Source organism: Lissotriton vulgaris, chromosome 8, assembly GCF_964263255.1.
Source record: "Lissotriton vulgaris chromosome 8, aLisVul1.2, whole genome shotgun sequence".
NCBI classification, from domain to species: domain Eukaryota; kingdom Metazoa; phylum Chordata; class Amphibia; order Caudata; family Salamandridae; genus Lissotriton; species Lissotriton vulgaris.
In genome coordinates, this window is record NC_141696.1 from 842,204,199 (window position 1) to 842,222,479 (window position 18,281).

The window sequence follows — 18,281 nt, forward strand, 5'->3', positions numbered from 1 at the left end:
CATTGGCTACAACCGGGTCCTCATGGGGGGCAGGCGGGCGGGCAACTTTTCAGGGCTGCCTCCCAGTTTTCAGCTGGTAGTCTAGACCAAACTCGACTAACCTTCTTTAGAATGGAAGCCTTGTGGGTCTGTGTTACTGGGGACCACATAAAGGACAGTAGTGCATGGTCTGACCATGGTACAAAACTAGGCTGACCACACACTATGTTTCCAACCTCGTCCTCGCTCAAGATGGCCGCTAAATTGAATCGGCCCCTGTGGGTCCCGTGGACACAATGCCCAACTCGGCTCAGTGGGAGCTGAGAGTCCCTGAGCGAGCGAGGCGCGAGGTAGGTCAATGCAGATAGCCTCAAGAAGGGGTCTGAGTGTAAAGTGCAAATTAGCAAAATCGATGTGCAAGTTTTAAATCACAGCAATACAATTTTTAAAAGCAGCAACAATTTTTAAAAACAGCAATTCATAAGCTAGCTCCCGGCTTCCGCCTCAGGAGCGATAATGTCCCTAGGTCTTGCAACTTGCATCTATGTATATGTCCTGCATTATGGTATAGTACCCATATCAAAATGCTTACACATGATAGTTCCATGCTTCATGTCCTTATCTCTTATGAGGGCAGATATTTTTAGGGCCTCCTGTCTCTGCTTGTTACACCAAATGCACATAAAGCTCCTCGTCGAAGTTCATGCCTCTCGGAATTTTGCTTCTTAGTCTTATAATGTACCTTGATTCCAACTGTCGGAGTTTCTTTTTTCGATCTCCCATCCTCTCATGTTGACTCTGTGGAGGAACACGAGAGGATGGGAGATCGAAAAAAGAAACTCCGACAGTTGGAATCAAGGTACATTATAAGACTAAGAACCAAAATTCCGAGAGCATGAACTTCGACGAGGAGCTTTATGTGCATTTGGAGTAACAAGCAGAGACAGGAGGCCCTAAAAATATCTGCCCTCATAAGAGATAAGGACATGAAGCATGGAACTATCATGTGTAAGCAATTTGATATGGGTACTATACCATAATGCAGGACATATACATAGATACAAGTTGCAATGAGCTGGCCTCATATACATAAAAATTCTTTGAAAATGTGTAAATGTGACACTGCTATATGTATTATAAATGTCATTAACAGCATTGAAATATTGAATTTTGATAAGCATGCAACATGTCTGATCAAATGCACACTTGCTTTGAAATGCATTGCGACAAAAACATCCCATGAAATTATTTTGAGAACAATGTCTAACAGAAAGTGTATTCTTGTATGTAAACAAGGACTACATATCACAGAAGTCTATGGGAATAGTAGAAATCAAAGAGAGTATAAACAGTTGCAAGAAAGTAATTGCACTTACCGTGAGCATGGCCGTCAGGCTGAAACGCGTTGGTGTCAGACTGGGCACTGAAATAAACCAGTAAAAAATAAGAAGTTGCTGTGTGCGGCGTCCTTTGTGCAAAGAAAAAAAAATATATATATATATATATATATATATATATATATATATATATACTGTTTTGTAGAGTGTAATACGCTACTTATTGCGACTGCTGAGTGTGGAATGAGCCACGACTCGAGAGGCAAATCTGCATACATGGGTTATGCCATGGATTTTTTCCATGAGTATCTGTTTAAACAAAAAGGTATTTAACTAAAACAAGGATTCAAGGGATTACATTTGTTGAGATATGTAAAATCACATTGTAAAAGCCTGGTGACTGTTAGGAGTGCAGTTTCCCTGTGTAGAGAATTTATTACACACAATCTGTGAGGCAGAAGACGGTGTTTTTCTAACGTCAATTTTGTTGTACTGAGGTAATAAGGTCGAATTCGACCCTAGTACTTTAGTGATGAATGTTTATTTATTAGAACAATTGCTCTGGCCCATTTATATACACTGCTATAACATTATATTTACAACAAAAAGTCCACAAACCTCAGCGAAAAAATATGCATTAATAGGCTCACATTGATTGGGAGTCCAGAAATGGGATGGTATATCTCTAGGTTTAAAAAATAATAATGTGAGAAACTAAAAGGCCTGCCATCATCAAGTCGCAATGGTGTTGAATGCACGTATGAAAACAAGGCCACCTCTGCTTTCCACAATATATATCTAGTTGATTTAAACACACTTTTCTCAAATTACATCAATTCGTTAACGGTGTGAAAAGTATGAGATGCAACGACGAGGATGCTGTACCTATGGATGGTGGAAACGGTGCTGTCAAAGTGCTAGAACTCATATCTCCAAGTGATCGATGACTTCCCCTCCATGTTGGTCGAGGTGGTGGTGCTGGTGGACTTGATGGTCTGGGCTGTGATCTGTGTGAAGCAGAAGAAGTAATCCCTGCCAACATTTGTCCCAGCATCTGCAGCATCTGAATTTCACGAGTGTGCTCGGCCTCCCGGCGCTTATCTTCAATTTTGAGCCTTTGCTCCTCATAGTTGTAAAATTTCTCTTCAAAATTAACACTTTGTTGAAGGAATTTTTCCATCATTCTGTCTAGAGTCAGGTTTGTGTGGCATTTCTTTAACCGTTTACGCTGGGTAGACGGTGGGCTGCTTTGAGAATTGGCTTGTTTAAAACCTAAAAAAAATGTAATTTTAATGTAGAGAGGACGATGCACAAGTATATTAAAAACAGCTCTGAACAATGAGAAGGTTCAGCGTAAAAGTAAATCAAATGAACAGTTAAAGCACATTGTAAACAAATCTCAACTCTCTCAAACATACCCATAACTGAACATAATGAATCCACCATATACTAACTACTGGGAAAGTATGGCTTGCTTAAGACTATTTAGCCAAAAAGGAAGTATGCATTCAACTTGCTGAAAGTTCACCCCCGCAGCCCTATTTTTTCCTAAACTTTCTTCAATATGGCAACTTGCTATGATTTGTTGGCTGATGAGTTATCTAGAGGATGGAAAGTCAAAGAATGAACGTGCATCACATTCATACAAAAGATTCAAAACATTAAGAAGAATAAAATCAATTTACTTCATGAGAGACCGTACAAAGCGCAAAAAGTAGAGACTTCGCACCCTTTTGCTTGATGATGCTACACAATGCCCCTTCTCTGCTGATACAGTTTGGATAATACCGATCCAAGTCAAAGACCCATTGTGGGAGCTCTGCAATGCCGAACCTTGACTTTGCACCACAGTTTGGGCTTCGGTGAGCGTGGCTCTCCTTACATGGTGAAGGCATTCCAATGCTTTTCAACAGGCTTTACAAATGAGTCTTAAATCGTTAAGATGGTGTGGTATTACGTTACCAATAAGTGTATATATCCAATTATAAAGATTGCCCTGAAAGCTGCATAACTAGTAGATTCCCCACTCACATTGCATCCATACACCATCTTCTGAGAAAGTTCTCCCTTTTAAAGGTAAGGGCAAAAGGAGCCTTCTTTCTTTTCCTCCCTTTCATCTTTCTAATTGATCATGTCAAGCAACTCTTCTCTTAAAAACATAGGTATGTTATTTACTCAGACATGCGGGATAATGTGTCACTCTAACAGGAACAGCCTTTGCAACCTTAAAACACCCAGGACAGGGATTATGCTGTGTTATGTCAATGCTGCCAGACTGGGACTTGAAAAGACAAGTTGAGAACTGGGCATTTCACATCAGATCGATACTGTTATGCATCACTTCCTGAAAACCTCATCTCAAGAGAAAAACACTGTCTGGCCAAGCAAAGTGCGAGAGTAGTAGCTACTGAGATCCTCTCATATTAAACACAGTCCATAGGGTGAGGATGAATATTCGGACACAGATGCGCAGAGCAGAATATGAAAACGGATCCCATCAGACTTATAATAACCATAGTTGGTTATGATTGAACCATAGTAAGCCACAGCTGTTGGCAAGGGATACTAAAAACTTCTGATCCTCTTCGAGGTTATTGGTCCAAATACCTGTAACTCACTTTCACCCAACCCATAACTCTGCAAACAACCAACTCACATGCAAAAACAATGAGAGCAACTGGAGATCTAAATAAGAGAAACCCCATTGTATACTGGACCTGATAAACTCAATACCTAATACACTGCCGGAAAGTTCTAACCCTATGTTACTTCTTCGAGAATACCAAAGTAAGCTCTTCTACATTATGGATGCAAATGCTGCTTACACTGCAGAAACAAGAAAGATAAGGAAAAGCTGCCCACTGGTAAACATCGCAGATAAAATGCTAAAAGAAAATGATCATAACAGCAGAGTGCAAATGGAGGAAAAATACACCAGATATCTCCTTTAAAACACTCACGTCCAATTGACACAGCTACAACAAAAAAGCTTCTCTTCCAGGGCAAATTCCCCTTCATTAAACCAAACCGGATCACATTTCATTACTCATGGCAAAAAAGCAGAGGGACACTCATCCCACTCTGGCTTACTTTTATTAACTAACCCTGGAATGGAGTAGTTTATTGGAACCTCTGAAGGTGAACCAGTTAAAAGCTGCTTCTGAAAACAGCAGTCGCTGCCCAGAACTAAACTGAAAACTTCAGATCTACCACCTTCCTTATCTTACAAAACTGCTTAGAAAATATACTGCAGTTTAACTGGATATTAAACATTCAGGCATACTTAGTACCACCTTTTAGTCAGGTTTTAGAAATAAGGGATGACGCACTCAAATTCGTTGAGTTTGAAAACTCTTGCCTCCTTGTGATACTGAACTTATCCTCTGTGTTTGACACCACTGACCATGGACCTCCTTTTAAACCCCCTACAAAATTGATTTGCTTTAGAAGTCACAACAATGCAAAAGTTAATTTCATAACTCAACAACTGATTCCAATAAATTAATATTGGTAACTTGTGTTTAATTACTATTCCTTCAACGTCTTGAGTGTCACACGGCCCAATCCTAGCTTACTAACTATTTAATCAGTATGTCAAACAAGGCGTCTTTCGTTAGAAGCACAGTGTCTCCCTTCATCAATATGAAGATGAAAACACAGCGACATCTAAAAAATGAATTGCCCTAAACGTATCGAAACATTTCCCACCTGCATCTTTGAATTTAAGACCTGGACGTAACACAGAACACTAATACAACCTATCCAAAAACAGAATTGTTCATGGACTCCCGGAAACTGAAACTGCCAATTTTGGAAAGACTGGACTGATCACCTAAACAGTTTGGCATGACACCCAAACATTTCACATCAGCAAAATGACTTGGCTTCATCTTGAAATCTAAACTGAATCAGGATGTCTTCCTCAAGTCCTTAGCAAAAAGTGTAAATTACCAACTGAGAGTCAAAAGTAACAGCTGCGTTCTGTTGTGCTTTCTTAAGTCTGTTTTCCTGAAATGAAACTGTTGTACAGTGCTTTGCTTCTTCCTTGGGCCAGCACTCTAGATCTCTCCTTGTGTTCTGGGTTCTGGAGTTCTCCTTCGCCCTGTTGGCAGTTGGAGCTCTGGTTGGACGGGGAGCTGACCTACTTACTTCTGTGCTGCATTAAAGCTTTCATACAGCTTACCTGTTCCTGTGGTCTGCATCTTATTTACATCATTTGGCGACTTGGGCTGGCGAGATGTCCGACCATCGCTTCCTTGTTATTGCTGCAGCCTAAGAAAACTCTACAGAGAAGTAGCGCATCAACTCCCTCGAGAATCCACGTGTGATGCACAGCGTGAATGCGGAATGTTTCTTCCGTCTTATCAGTGACTGCGACATCTTGGGAAATAGTTTTACGGACTTTCTTGCCGATTTTCATATTCGTGGCGCAGTAAGTGACGTCATCTGTACCAACGTCTGGAGGCTTTGGTGAGTCACACGGCAACGCGTCTCCTAGCAACAGACCGCAAGCAGCTACATCACCAGCCTACGTCTTCGAATCCTGTGAGTCATTTGTCATCGCAACTCAAGTGGCAACGTCACCGAGGCCAACTTCCTTTGTCCGGTGAGTCGCATAGCAACGCAGTGTCACTGAAGCGCATCTCTCAAGCGCGTAAATTCACGTTGTGGCTGGAACGGAACGTCTGACGTATAACGTACTACACGCACGACGTCGTCGGCCATTTTGGCAGCATTACTCTTCATTGTTTAATGTTACCTTGGTTACACGCCGAGGAACAGAAGAGCATCGCACACACGACGAGAAGCGGAAAAGCATCGCTCAAGCGGCAGCGTCACTGAAACGCATGAGCAGCGTCTTTGAAACAACGCGTATAACGTTCCTGAAGCGCATTTTCTTTGCGCATAGACTCTTGCTGTGGTCATAACGTCTGACGTGTCACCAATCACACGCACGACGTATTTGGCCATTTTATAAGTATTCCTTACATTGTTGACAATCTCCATGGAAACGCTCGTGATTGAGCGTTAAGCATCGTTTCTTCGCCACGGATCTTCTCCTTTGATAAGAGTAAGCATTTATCTTCAACTCTTTTTGCTTTACTGTTTGGTGTACTTGTTTCTCATTTCCCTGTTGGTAGTTATTAAAAGACATGGCTCAATCGATCAATGTCGCCCTTCCTCCTCAGTTTTTGTCAGAGCCAGGCAATCCTCCTATAGCGTGGGAAGACTGGATAGTCATGTTCTATAATTATATTGAAGCTCTGGACGGAGAGGACTATTCACCTAAACGCAAAAAAGCACTATTAATGACCACTTTGGGTAAAGAGGGACAGCGCTTGTTCAGATATTTACCACAAGTACTACCTGCAGGATCACAAGCTGACTTTGATGAGTTTAAAGAGGCTGTAACAAGATTAGAAACCCGTTTTGGTAAAGAGGAAAATCTTATCCTTCAAAGATACAAATTTTATAAAAATAAACAATTGGCTGAAGAAAGCATTGATGAGTTTGTAGCAAGACTGCGCGAGTTATCAATCAAATGTAACTTTGGCCAGATGGCGGACGAATTAATTAGAGACCAGCTAGTTGTTCAAGCCAACAATAGAAAAGTGCAAGAACGTTTATGGGCGGCGAAGAACCCAACATTGAAAGATGCCATAGAACTTGCCAAGGTCGTGGAGGAAAGCGAAAAGTGTATGAGGGAACTACAGAAAAGTGGTCAGGAAACCAAAGTGGCAGAAATCTCTCATAAGGGTACTTTTAGCGAAAATAGTGACGATGAGGCCACTGCCATTGCAATTGTTAGAAAGAAAGGCTATGTTCTTCAGAAAAAGAATGTACAACAGACATCTTTTAGCAAGAGTAATCAGAAGATGTGTTCTAGGTGTGGTAGTTTTTCTCATTCTTCGGATGGGAAATTTTGTTTCGCAAACAACAAAGAGTGTCTACGTTGTGGTAAGACGGGACACTTTGCTAAAATGTGTAGGAATAAGAATAATTCAAGAGTTACAGTTGTTAATGAATGTGATGATTTCAGACGTGATGTCAACAAAATCTTAGTTCTGACTGACACAGTGTGCGCGTGTAATAACCAGAGAGGTAATCCTTTTAAGGATGATTTTGTTGTTGATGGGAAAGTCATTACACTCATGGTTGATACAGGTTCCAAGTGGACCATAATTCCCACTTCATTGATGAAGAGTGTGTGGGGCGAAAGAGCTTTGAAGACGTGCGACATTTTCCCGTCTGGTTACCAGGGTGAGAAGATTGACATGCTAGGATTCTTTGAAGCTGAAATTGACTTCAAAGGCAGATCAACTTATGGAAAAATATATATATCAGCTGATGGTCCAGCAATCTTAGGCCGTCACCATCAATATGATCTGCACATTGTGGTTGATCCCAGGTCCGATAATCCGATTTCTATTGTTGAGACCTCCTCCTTGGAGGATATTTTGGCCAGATATAAAAATGTTTTTAGGGACCAGTTGGGTGAACTTATTGGCTACTCACATCGCATAATTCTCAAGGAGGGCAGTTCACCTGTGCAACACAAGGTAAGGAGGGTGCCCTTTGCTTTACGAGATGAAGTTAAGGCTACCCTTGAGGAAATGCTCCAAGAGGGTATCATTGAACCCATCGAAGCATCTCCTTGGATTTCGCCTGTTGTGATCTCGCAGAAACCGGACAACAAGATCAGGTTCTGTGTGGATCTTCGTTCCCTAAATAAGTGTGTTGTAGCCGATGTATTTCCCCGACCAAACATCGGTGAGTTGGTGTCAACCCTTAGAGGGGCAAGGTTCTTCAGTAAGTTGGACCTTAAACACGCCTACCATCAAATTTGTCTGGATGATAACTCAAAGCATTTAACTGCTTTTATCACCAGTGAAGGCACATTCCAATTCACTAGGCTACCCTTTGGGCTAGTCTCAGCCGCTAGCGTATTCCAGAGACTTGTCTCTGAAGTCTTTAAGGGTCTTGATAAGGTGCTGTATTTTCAAGACGATATCTTGATTTATGGTAATTCTCTACAAGAACACAACAAAATCTTACAAGATGTGTTACTTAGGGTGGATGAGGCTAGTTTAACTTTAAGAAAAGAGAAGTGTGCTTTTCTGTTGAAAGAGATAGAGTATTTAGGATTTTGTTTGTCAGAAGAAGGCATTAAACCCAAGAAAAACTTAATTGAAGCCATTGAGCTAGCACCCTCCCCAGTTGATAAGGATCAACTTCGGTCCTTTATGGGCTTGATCGAGTTTTACTCGAAATTTATAAGAGATTTCTCATCCAAGACTGCTTCCCTGAGATCCTTACTAAAAAAAGGTGTCAAGTTTTGTTGGACCACTGAGCATGAATCCTGTTTTAAATTGATCAAAGGGGAACTTAAATCTGCAAATGTCCTCACCCCTTTTGACACTGCTCGGTCCTCCATCCTGATGGTTGACGCCAGTGCCATTGGCCTTGGTGCAGTTCTCTTACAAAGACATGGTAGCGTTGAGAAAACCATAGAATTCGCGTCTAGGCCTCTGTCCACCTCTGAGTCGAACTACTCGGTAATAGAGCGTGAGGCTCTTGCCGCAGTCTGGGGAACGAGTTACTTTCGAACCTACTTGTGGGGTTACAAGTTTGTTTTACGTACAGACCACAAACCTCTTTTAAACGTTCTAGCTCCTGGTGGGGCTGGTAAGGGTTCCCCAAGGTTGGCGAGACTGGCTTCTCGCTTGCAGGACTATCAGTGCGAAATCGAATTTGTTCATGGGTGGAGGAATATCCAAGCGGATTGTCTGTCTAGGCTCCCTATTCCTTCCACTTGTTGTGGTTCTGAGATCACGTCCGATCTTGCGGTTGCTGTAATGGAGGATGTCTTGTTGGTGGGTGGTGGTTCATTTTCCCGTGATGAATGGTCCAAGGGCATGGAGGAAGATCTGACTTTGAAGGCTGTTATCAGTCTTGTTTCCAATGGTACAAGGAGGGAAAGTACTGTTAGTCCTTCCGTCAGACCCTTCCTGAAAATTTTGGATGAACTTTCTTTAGAGGGAAAAGATGTTTTGATGCGAGGTGATCGCTTTGTCCCACCTGATCTATTAAGGAGGAGGATTCTAAACTTGGCCCATGAGGGACACTTGGGTCAAAGTCTCACTCAACGCCGTGTCAAACAGAACTTTTGGTGGCCCTCTATCGATAACGATGCAGTTGATTGTGTGTTGAAGTGTAGTTTCTGCAGGGAAGGCGAGAAGCGCCTCAAAGTTTTGGGCTCTCAGTCCACACATAAAATTGTTTTTGAGAATTCTCCCTGGCATAGTGTCTGCATAGACTTCATAGGCCCCATGAGTGAGCTACCTACTGATCATCGTTTTGCAATTGTTCTAATTGATTGTTTTTCAAAATGGCTGTGTACAATTTGTAAAAGAGATCACTACTGATGCCACCATTAAGTTTTTGAAGGGTATTTTTATCAATGAGGGGTATCCTTCTGTCCTTATTTCAGACAATGGGACTCAACTCACGTCCTCGAAAATGACTTCTTTTGTTAATGATTGTGGCATCAGACATCAGAAGACTAGTCTTTACAACCCACAGGGTAATGGCCTTTGCGAAAGGGTAAATCGCCTTGTTAAGGGCGTGATTCAGATGTTTGTAGAGACTGGCTGCTTTTCAGATGAGCGTGTCCAGGAACTGGTCTGGGCTTACCGCTCCACACCTCATAGGAGTGGTGAAAAGTCTCCTTTTGAACTAATGCGTGGTCGCACACCAGTAAGTAAATTGACCCCTGCTTGGTTGAAGGGCTCTGGTGGCGATGTCCCCTTAATTCATGACAGCACCCCCTTGCCCATCTCCGTGGGTGACCTGGTTAAGGTTAAGCCGGGGAGACTTGCTAAGGGTCTTAGCAAGTTTAGGGGTCCCTACAGAGTCAAGAAGGTTTTTCCTCACTTCATTGTCTTGGCCAATGGTGAAAGTTGGAATTACCGGAGGGTAGCACTCTACCAGAAACGTAAAGATTCTTCTTCTGATGACCTGTTTCCTGCTCAGCTTGATGGTTGTAATGGTTATTTACTGTCCTCTGGTGGTCCTTCTTCTCCCATCCCCTTGCCAACTGGACGGGGGGAGGTGGGTGGTGGCGATGCCTCCACTTCTTTATGTACATATCATAGTAGTTCTGTGGTTGATTCCGCTCCTACCTCTCTTGTTCCTGTTTCTGTACCTTGTGCTCCTGCTCCTTCTTCCTCTTCCTTGGTTGATGTCGGTTTGAGGAGCTCTCGCTCCCGTCGCCCACCCTTGTACTTGAATGACTATGTGCATTAGTGTTCCTTTCCTTTTTCCTGTGTTTTCTTTCCTTGCAAAGGGGGGAGATATGTTGTACAGTGCTTTGCTTCTTCCTTGGGCCAGCACTCTAGATCTCTCCTTGTGTTCTGGGTTCTGGAGTTCTCCTTCGCCCTGTTGGCAGTTGGAGCTCTGGTTGGACGGGGAGCTGACCTACTTACTTCTGTGCTGCATTAAAGCTTTCATACAGCTTACCTGTTCCTGTGGTCTGCATCTTATTTACATCAGAAACTCGTATGTAATACGGAATATACGTCAGGCGTCAATGCAGTGTGAGTAACTGATGTCTCATCGTACGGAATGTTGGTGTTTTTTTCACTCTTTTATTAAATAAAAACATCGAGAAGTGGACCACAGTCAGACTCTTATTACAATCAGATAAAGGCGGAGAACATTAAAAGCAACATTGGACACTTTCTTTCCAAAGATTATGTAAAAAAAGAACTTAGTTTACTCATAGTTATTTTAAAAAATAAAACGACATATAACAGTGCTGTCCTCCATGCCTAGCATAGGTCTCGCACCGCTGAAATCTGTCCTACACCTAACGTCAAACTCGCCTCCAAGACAAAGAAATTTGACCAAGTCAACCCAGTACTAGGCTCAGTGAAAAAGCTAGCACTTCTAGAAGGAGCATATATATATAAAAATTGCCATCTTTGCACAAAAGGTCCTGCATTTGAAGACGCCCATTTATGTGACAAACAAACTTATTTCTGGAGAACCAGAACAAAATGTTTGGAGATAACAGAGCACACGAGGAAAAGCGTCACTACGACAGGACATTCCTGATGATAAGAAATGTACTACAACGCACTCCTTCTCTGGCAGTGCAGCAAAAATATGCCAGTCTACTCCAACAAGCATTGGCAGGTCTACTTCCTTCACAGAATTCAAAGCAATCATAAAGAGATCTCCAACCATTAAACCAAACTTTGCTAGGCCTGAAGTCAGGTCGTGTTTCCTAACTGTTTCTACCATTTTACTGTCCGACTTCACCTTAAATGTGTCACTATGTCAATGACTATGTGCATGATTATAACTATGGCAACTAGTAGCACTAAGGAAATGTTTACTCAGCTCCTGCCTGGCTCAACACAATTCTTGCTACCTGTACAGCACTCTCGCAGTCTAGTTAGAAGAGAGCTATACAAAACTGCAATACATAAAATAAAAGATGCTATTCTTTCATTCTAGGTTTCATTCACATGGATTTCTGGATTTGTGATTTAAAAGGGGACAATAACATCCTTTGCATGCTAAATTATATGCGTCAGTAGACCACCCCACCCATATGTACAAAATGCAAAAGAGAATATTGCATGCAGGCTTACCATCTCCTGTCAGGGTCGGTGGTGGTCCAGTGAAGGGTGGGCACTCCACTTTAATAGGTCGTTCCGTGAAGGAGGAGCACTCTCCAGAGTCTTCAGCTAAGTTTGCCAGGGAGGGACCTATGCCAATGCATTCTTGTTGCTTCTGCTGGTTCTCCTCGTCAACTTCGTCGGCAGATACTTCCTCCATCATAGTTTCTTCCATTGATCGGAGTAGAAGAGGATCTTGGGACACAGAGGCAGAGGAGGCTGGTGGAGTGAGAGGAGATCGAGTGCAAAGAATCCGATCCATCTGATCATAGTATTTGCAAATCTTGTGTGCATTTCCATTTTTCTTCATGCCTTCCCTCGCCTGATAATACTGTCGCTTCAGGCCTTTGATGCGGATTCGGCATTGCTCTGGAGTCCTTTCAAATCCCGTGTCTGCAAGCCGGCATGCAACATCCCGATACACATGGCTGTTGCGGAAGTTTCCATCCAGAGCAGTCTGCACGTCTGCTTCACCCCAAATATCTAGCAGAGCACGCGTCTCCAGGTCCGACCACAGGAAACCACGGGTGTTGGTGATCATCCTCTCCTACCACCACCAGAGTTTTCAATGGGTAGGTGCTGTCAACTAGGAGTAGCTGCACTTCTCCAATTTACAAGCGGACCTGCACTTATCAACAGATATGAAATATGTAAAATAGGAGATTACCAGCACTTCTCAGTAGAAAACAGTTACTGTGGGATTGTGAGCACCTGCACTTCTCTATTCCCATTTCAGGTACTGCTTACTCTGACTTCTAACATCATACCTTTTCTTTATGAGCACGTCTCTTAACTACTAACTGCTGCATTGCTAAGCATTGAGTTTACAATCCTACAAAGCCCCAAGACTGGTCTGTCTGCAAGCGTTATTTAGAAAACAAGCTACCAGCATGTGCCACAACAAGCGTCCTCGCCACAATTACAACTGCCTTGCCTGCTGCCACGTCAAGTCTCATTCTCTGCCACCCACACCAAATGATTGGACACTTAGAGAAGCAGAGCACGAGAATAGAACATAGGGCAATTTTGCTTGGCTAAAACACTAAGGCTAAAGGATGAGGTTTCAGTAAATCAGTAGCATTAACTTGCTTCTTTTTCTCATTTGTCTAGTGGCTCAACTGCAGACTGTCGAACCAAGAGACATGACAAAAATGGTGTGATACTGTGCAAGACGTTTGATTTCAATGTGTTCTTAGTTCCTTTATTTGCATATATTTAGCTCACTTTGAAACAGACTCAATATGAAGAACTATTTAATAAAGAATGGACATTTTCACTTAGTTTCCCTCTGCTTTCTCCCAGTAACATTTAAATCGGCCACCCTAACATTTTTACCCGCCAGGTCCTACCATATTATTTTTGTATCAACGCATGGCGCACTTTAAGAGGTAAACTGTACTTCTACCTATCAGGAAGTCGTGGATGTATACTTCACAATGTGCCCCACCTCGGGCTTCCCTCTATAAAACCCTTATCACAAAATACCTTCTCTACAAAAACCCACCCATTTCACACTGTATTCTTAAAAGCCAGCTTTCAGTCAAGTTTACATGCCACTCGCCAGACTAAGCTGTGGATTCTTCAGTCTCACCGATAGATAAAGCTGCCTTTTAAAACCTACCGCCTACTTCTGTCCCCTTGCAACAATTCCTACAACTCATCCTCCTGCTGCTGGGAAAATCCATTGAGACTGGGCTCTGCTCTCTAATACAAGGGAGGAGAAAATACCGGGCACAAACAGACCAAATTCTTCATATTCACAGCATAAACACGCGGAGAGCAAACTGCAAATAAAACGGCATAAGCAACTGCATCAAGGTGACCAGTGTGTGGACTTGGCCGCGTGTTTGTGCCCACAGATCTGTGTAATCAGTCGGTCACCTATTTCTCGGTTCAGTTTTGAAGATGCGCATGGGAACAGAGGCGCTGCTGCCAAGCATTTCTGTGCAGCAAAAACACTGCCACGTTATGTGCCAATCCACTCAGGTGCACAACCAGCCAGCCAATCAGGGGAAAGGCTGGCAGAGTAGGCTGCACTCCCAGCAGGGTTGGTGAAAACCACAAAAGTACCAGCCAACCCTGGAACACGCAAGCTGTACTGAGTATGTGAGGGGTGGAACGGCACCGCGCGAAACAAAACTTTGAGAGGACCACAAGAGCGACCATTTTGAGTGAGGACTCTGCACAACCTGTCATTTTAATTGGCTCCATCGTTTCACAACGTTACACGTATAAAAGAGAACATCCCGCTTCAACGTTTACACAGAGTGCAGCCAGTTTATGGAGAAAATCGTCTTTCATTACGCCAAGAAGGTATCGATCTACCTGGAACAAGTTAAATAAACAGGTCATGCACATTATTATTATTTTTCTTTTTAACACAAGGCAACCACGATCCGATGTATGGGACTGGAGAACAGGCAGTGCCAAGCCTTACAACCACGTGCTGATTTACAGAACTGGACAACAGGCAGTGCCACTGGTTTTACTCCACTGTAGTGGCATTTACAGGACGCTGGAAGCAGGAGACACTCAAAACACGGTGGGCTTACCGCATCACACCCTGCGAAACCACTGGCCACAGCCCATTCGAGCTCATACGGGGGAGGGCTCCATTGGCCAAGGACAGTACACTGGTCCACCCATCTGGTCAGAGAAAGGCTAGTGCGTGCCCAGTCCAGTTGTAAAGAAAGATACAACATCAAGCACAGGTGTAAGCAAGTGGAGCTCAAGAAAGGGGACACTGTCAAGGTCAAAAGAAGTGGACACATAGGAAAGGGTCAGTAAAGATACACTTCTCCCTTATCAGTGTGCGAGGTGTACTGCAATTCTATTTCAGGACAGGAGGCTCCGATTATGCTTTTCTCATTTCTTTATAGAATGCTCAGCAGCCAATAAACAGTAACCAAAAAACTACATTACCCATAACCACCAGGGTAACAACCATAGAGTACTCCGTATAAAAAGGTCCCAATGATAGTCTTTCTTCCTCTTTCTTTGCTGCTCCGCAGCCAGTTAAGTTCTTTTTTGGTTCTTACTTGTATTTGCTTGTATTTGCAGCGTTGTTGTGCTTTAATATTGCTTGGTGCTTCGCGCTTCCATCGCGCTGTGTGGCGCGTCTTTCCAGCGCACTCCGGCTCCGGTTGCACGTTTTAACGCTTTGCCGATTTTCGTCTTTTCTGCCGGTCTACTTGTGCGCATTGCGGGGAGCGTGTGCTCACCTCCCATAGACCGGGCACTTGCTGCCGAGGTCCTATTTCTAAAAGTGGAGTGGGAGCTTGGGGTTTTGGTGACTCGCGCTAGGTGCGCGAGCTCTTCCGACTCTATTCTGGTGGCGGCATGCGCGCCAGCTATTTCCGGCTTCTCGTAGTGTCGCTTCAATACGCCGGTTGAGTGCAGGTCGTCTCTGACGTCGTAGCCCACAGCCTGACAGAATTTAACCCCGTGTGACGCCTTGGCTCGCAGAGTGCTTGGGCTGTATTTGTGTGCATAGGCTTTGCCTAGAGTGTGGTTTTCTGTCGTTTCAGCAGGCCCTCTCCCTCCACATTTGAATTGTTTGTGGCCAGGTTTATTCCTGCGCTACTGGCTTGCTGAGGGGTTCTCATGCTCCCCCTTGCATTGTGCCTTTGGCATTCCTGGAAACTATTAGTCATCTTGTGGGCATTACTGTACACTTTGTGTATCATGGAGGAATAGGATTATGAGGATGATGACTATTATTATGGGGAGGATGACTCTGGCGCATTGGAGCAGGATTTGGTCGCAGAATTGGACAACGGTGTCCAGCAATCAGTTAATAAGGCACTGGTGTGTGCCATCAACCCGCTGAAGCGCCATTTAACCCAGTATGCTCAGCAACAAGGTTGGTTACCTGCTTCCAAGAAATCATCAAAATCTCCTGTAAATCCCCACAGATCAGATTTTCAGAAACTGGCTAAAACTTTGGCGGTGGATGCTTCCAAGTCTTCTGCACATAAGTCATCCGTTATTCAACACACTGACACCGAGGACAGTCATTCCTCTGCTTCCTCGGATCACGAGGATCCACCACCTAGAAAGAAGGTGTGCAAAGAGCCTTTTGTTAATGCTCCCACACATCCCCCTGTATTGACCTTTGAACCTTCAGAAATTATTCATCCTCATTCTTCATCTTGGTTGCCTTCCCCTGCGGTTGATGCGTATGTCCAGGCTCACATACGTCAACCTTTCGACAGGGATGTTCGAGCCAGGCTTCGTTCGGAATGCCCTAGGCCGGATCTTGCTGACCATTTGGCTGCGACACCTGAGGTGGACCCAACGATGGTCACCTATCTGAAAAAATATTCAAAGGACCCTAAAAAGGGGCTTGACAGATCTTGGCGCTCATGTCAGGACAAGTTGCTTGATTTGTTGGCCAAAGTCTCTAGCGACTCTAGTGGATCCCGATGAATTAATTGAGTGGGCACAAAGGGCGATCTGCCAATTGGGTAACGCCAATTGTGCGATTTCTTGCGAGAGACGTCGTTCCATCCTTGTGGAGAAGTGTGGCTCAATGATTAGAGTGGCAGACCCTGATGCAGAGGTCTAGCCCGGGACCAGGGTTCAATTCCCCGCCTCGGCGGGTCTTGGGCCAAAAATTCCACGGACCTGATAATTCTCGCCTCGGTGCCTATTCCAATCATGGAGTCCCACTCTGCAACTCTGGGCAATAGCTTGCTTAATCTCCACAACGGCCCCCATAACGCTAAGGATGCCTGGCCTCCACCTTGGGGGTGCCCAGGAGTGGACGCCTCACAGGGAAAGCCAGGATGGGTTCCACAGCGGTATTCGTACAAGAGCCTTGAGACCCTTGCGGGTGAGTAGTGCGCTATACAAGTATCAATTTACATTTTTAAAACTTGATCCTAAATTGGCGGAACTCTCAACATCAGAATCGGGTCCAGAGACACAGGGCCTCTTGTTTTGACAACCATTCTTGAAAGAACTAACGAAGTTTATGGCCGCTTTCAGTGGCATAGACAAAGCGCAAGCTTCGTTGCGACGAGCCATGCGTCCGGTTTTTGCCAAGGCCGGATGACATAGAGGACGCTCGTTCGGCCAAGGTTCTTAACAACAGTCCCACAGAGGTTCTCAATCTCAACGAGGAGGAGGTCAAGACTCCGGGTATTCTTCCAGATCGAATTTCTATCCCTCTCGCAAGGGTAAAGGATATTACGGAAAAGGACGTTATGGAGGACAGCAGGGCCATTACCAGGACTCCAACGCGTCAGGTGAGCATGATTCCTGCTTGCAATGTGGTTTTGGGGGGCAGAGTACGTTTTTTTCTTCACAATTGGCGTATGATCTCCAGCGATGCATGGGTGCTGGAAACTGTTCAAGGTTTCAAAATAAAGTTTTACCAGCCCCAGCATCAGGCCCACCCTCCCACTCCCCTATGTTTTTCCCTTCGAGATCAGGATTTCATTTAGCAGGAAATAGATGTTCTCTTCAAAAAAGGGGCGATTCTTCCTGCTGTCCGTCATCCACAGGGGTTCGCCAGCACGGTGTTTCTGGTCGAGAAGAAAGGGGGCGGTTCGCGCCTTGTTCTCAACCTGAAAGACTTCAACGGGGGAGTCGTTTACAGGCATTTCAAGATGGAGGGCATCCATCTGTTGAGAGATCTCCTTCGAGAGGGGGATTGGATGGTTCGTCTGGACCTCAAAGACGCATATCTGTCGATTCCTGTCTTCGGGCCTCATCGTCGGTTCCTCCAATTCCTTTGGCAAGGGATTTGGTACGAGTATCAGGTTCTCCCATTCGGCCTCTCGTCAGCACCCTGGTGCTTCACGAAGCTTCTACGGCCGGTCGTGGAGCATCTTCGAGCTTGAGGAGTGTGTCTCATTATTTACTTGGACGACATTCTGGTTTTGGCAGACTGTCCACTCAAACTCCTGACTCATTTGGAATGGTCCATCGATCTATTGCAGTCTCTGGGTTTTCTGGTCAACGTTCAGAAATCTGTTTTGACTCCGGCCCAAACAATAGATTTTCTGGGTTTCCGGATCGATTCCATTGCTTGCCAACTTCTTTTACCCAACCAGAAGATTCGGTATATCAAGAGGGAGTTAACTTCCATTATTTCCAAACCGACTGTGTCATTGAGATCGTTAGCACGTGTCGTAGGTCTGTTGGCGTCCTCCATACAAGCGATCTTCCCGGGTCCTCAACATTACAGAGCAATGCAACACTTGAAGATCCGTCATCTCCAGAAAGGCGTCATATATTCAGATCTGATTCCCCTTTCGGAGGAGGTGAGGTGGGA

At 44.2% G+C, this 18,281-nt stretch overlaps 1 protein-coding gene across 4 annotated transcripts in view; it reads right to left on the reverse strand.

The window, feature by feature from the left end:
• Nucleotides 1-18,281, reverse strand: part of NAXD (NAD(P)HX dehydratase) — a 366,910-nt gene that overhangs the window by 276,724 nt on the left and 71,905 nt on the right. Inside the window, exons 1-2 of one of the 4 annotated variants that reach the window (XM_086934748.1) lie at nucleotides 11,975-14,197; nucleotides 2,202-2,588 (exon numbers count right to left, since the gene is read on the reverse strand). The exons of the other annotated variants lie outside the window; for them this stretch is intronic. Coding sequence (XP_086790874.1) covers nucleotides 2,202-2,588; nucleotides 11,975-12,542 — 955 coding nt within the window. The 5' untranslated portion in view covers nucleotides 12,543-14,197. Of the gene's footprint in view, nucleotides 1-2,201; nucleotides 2,589-11,974; nucleotides 14,198-18,281 lie in introns of those variants that run through there. 4 annotated transcript variants of the gene reach the window in all.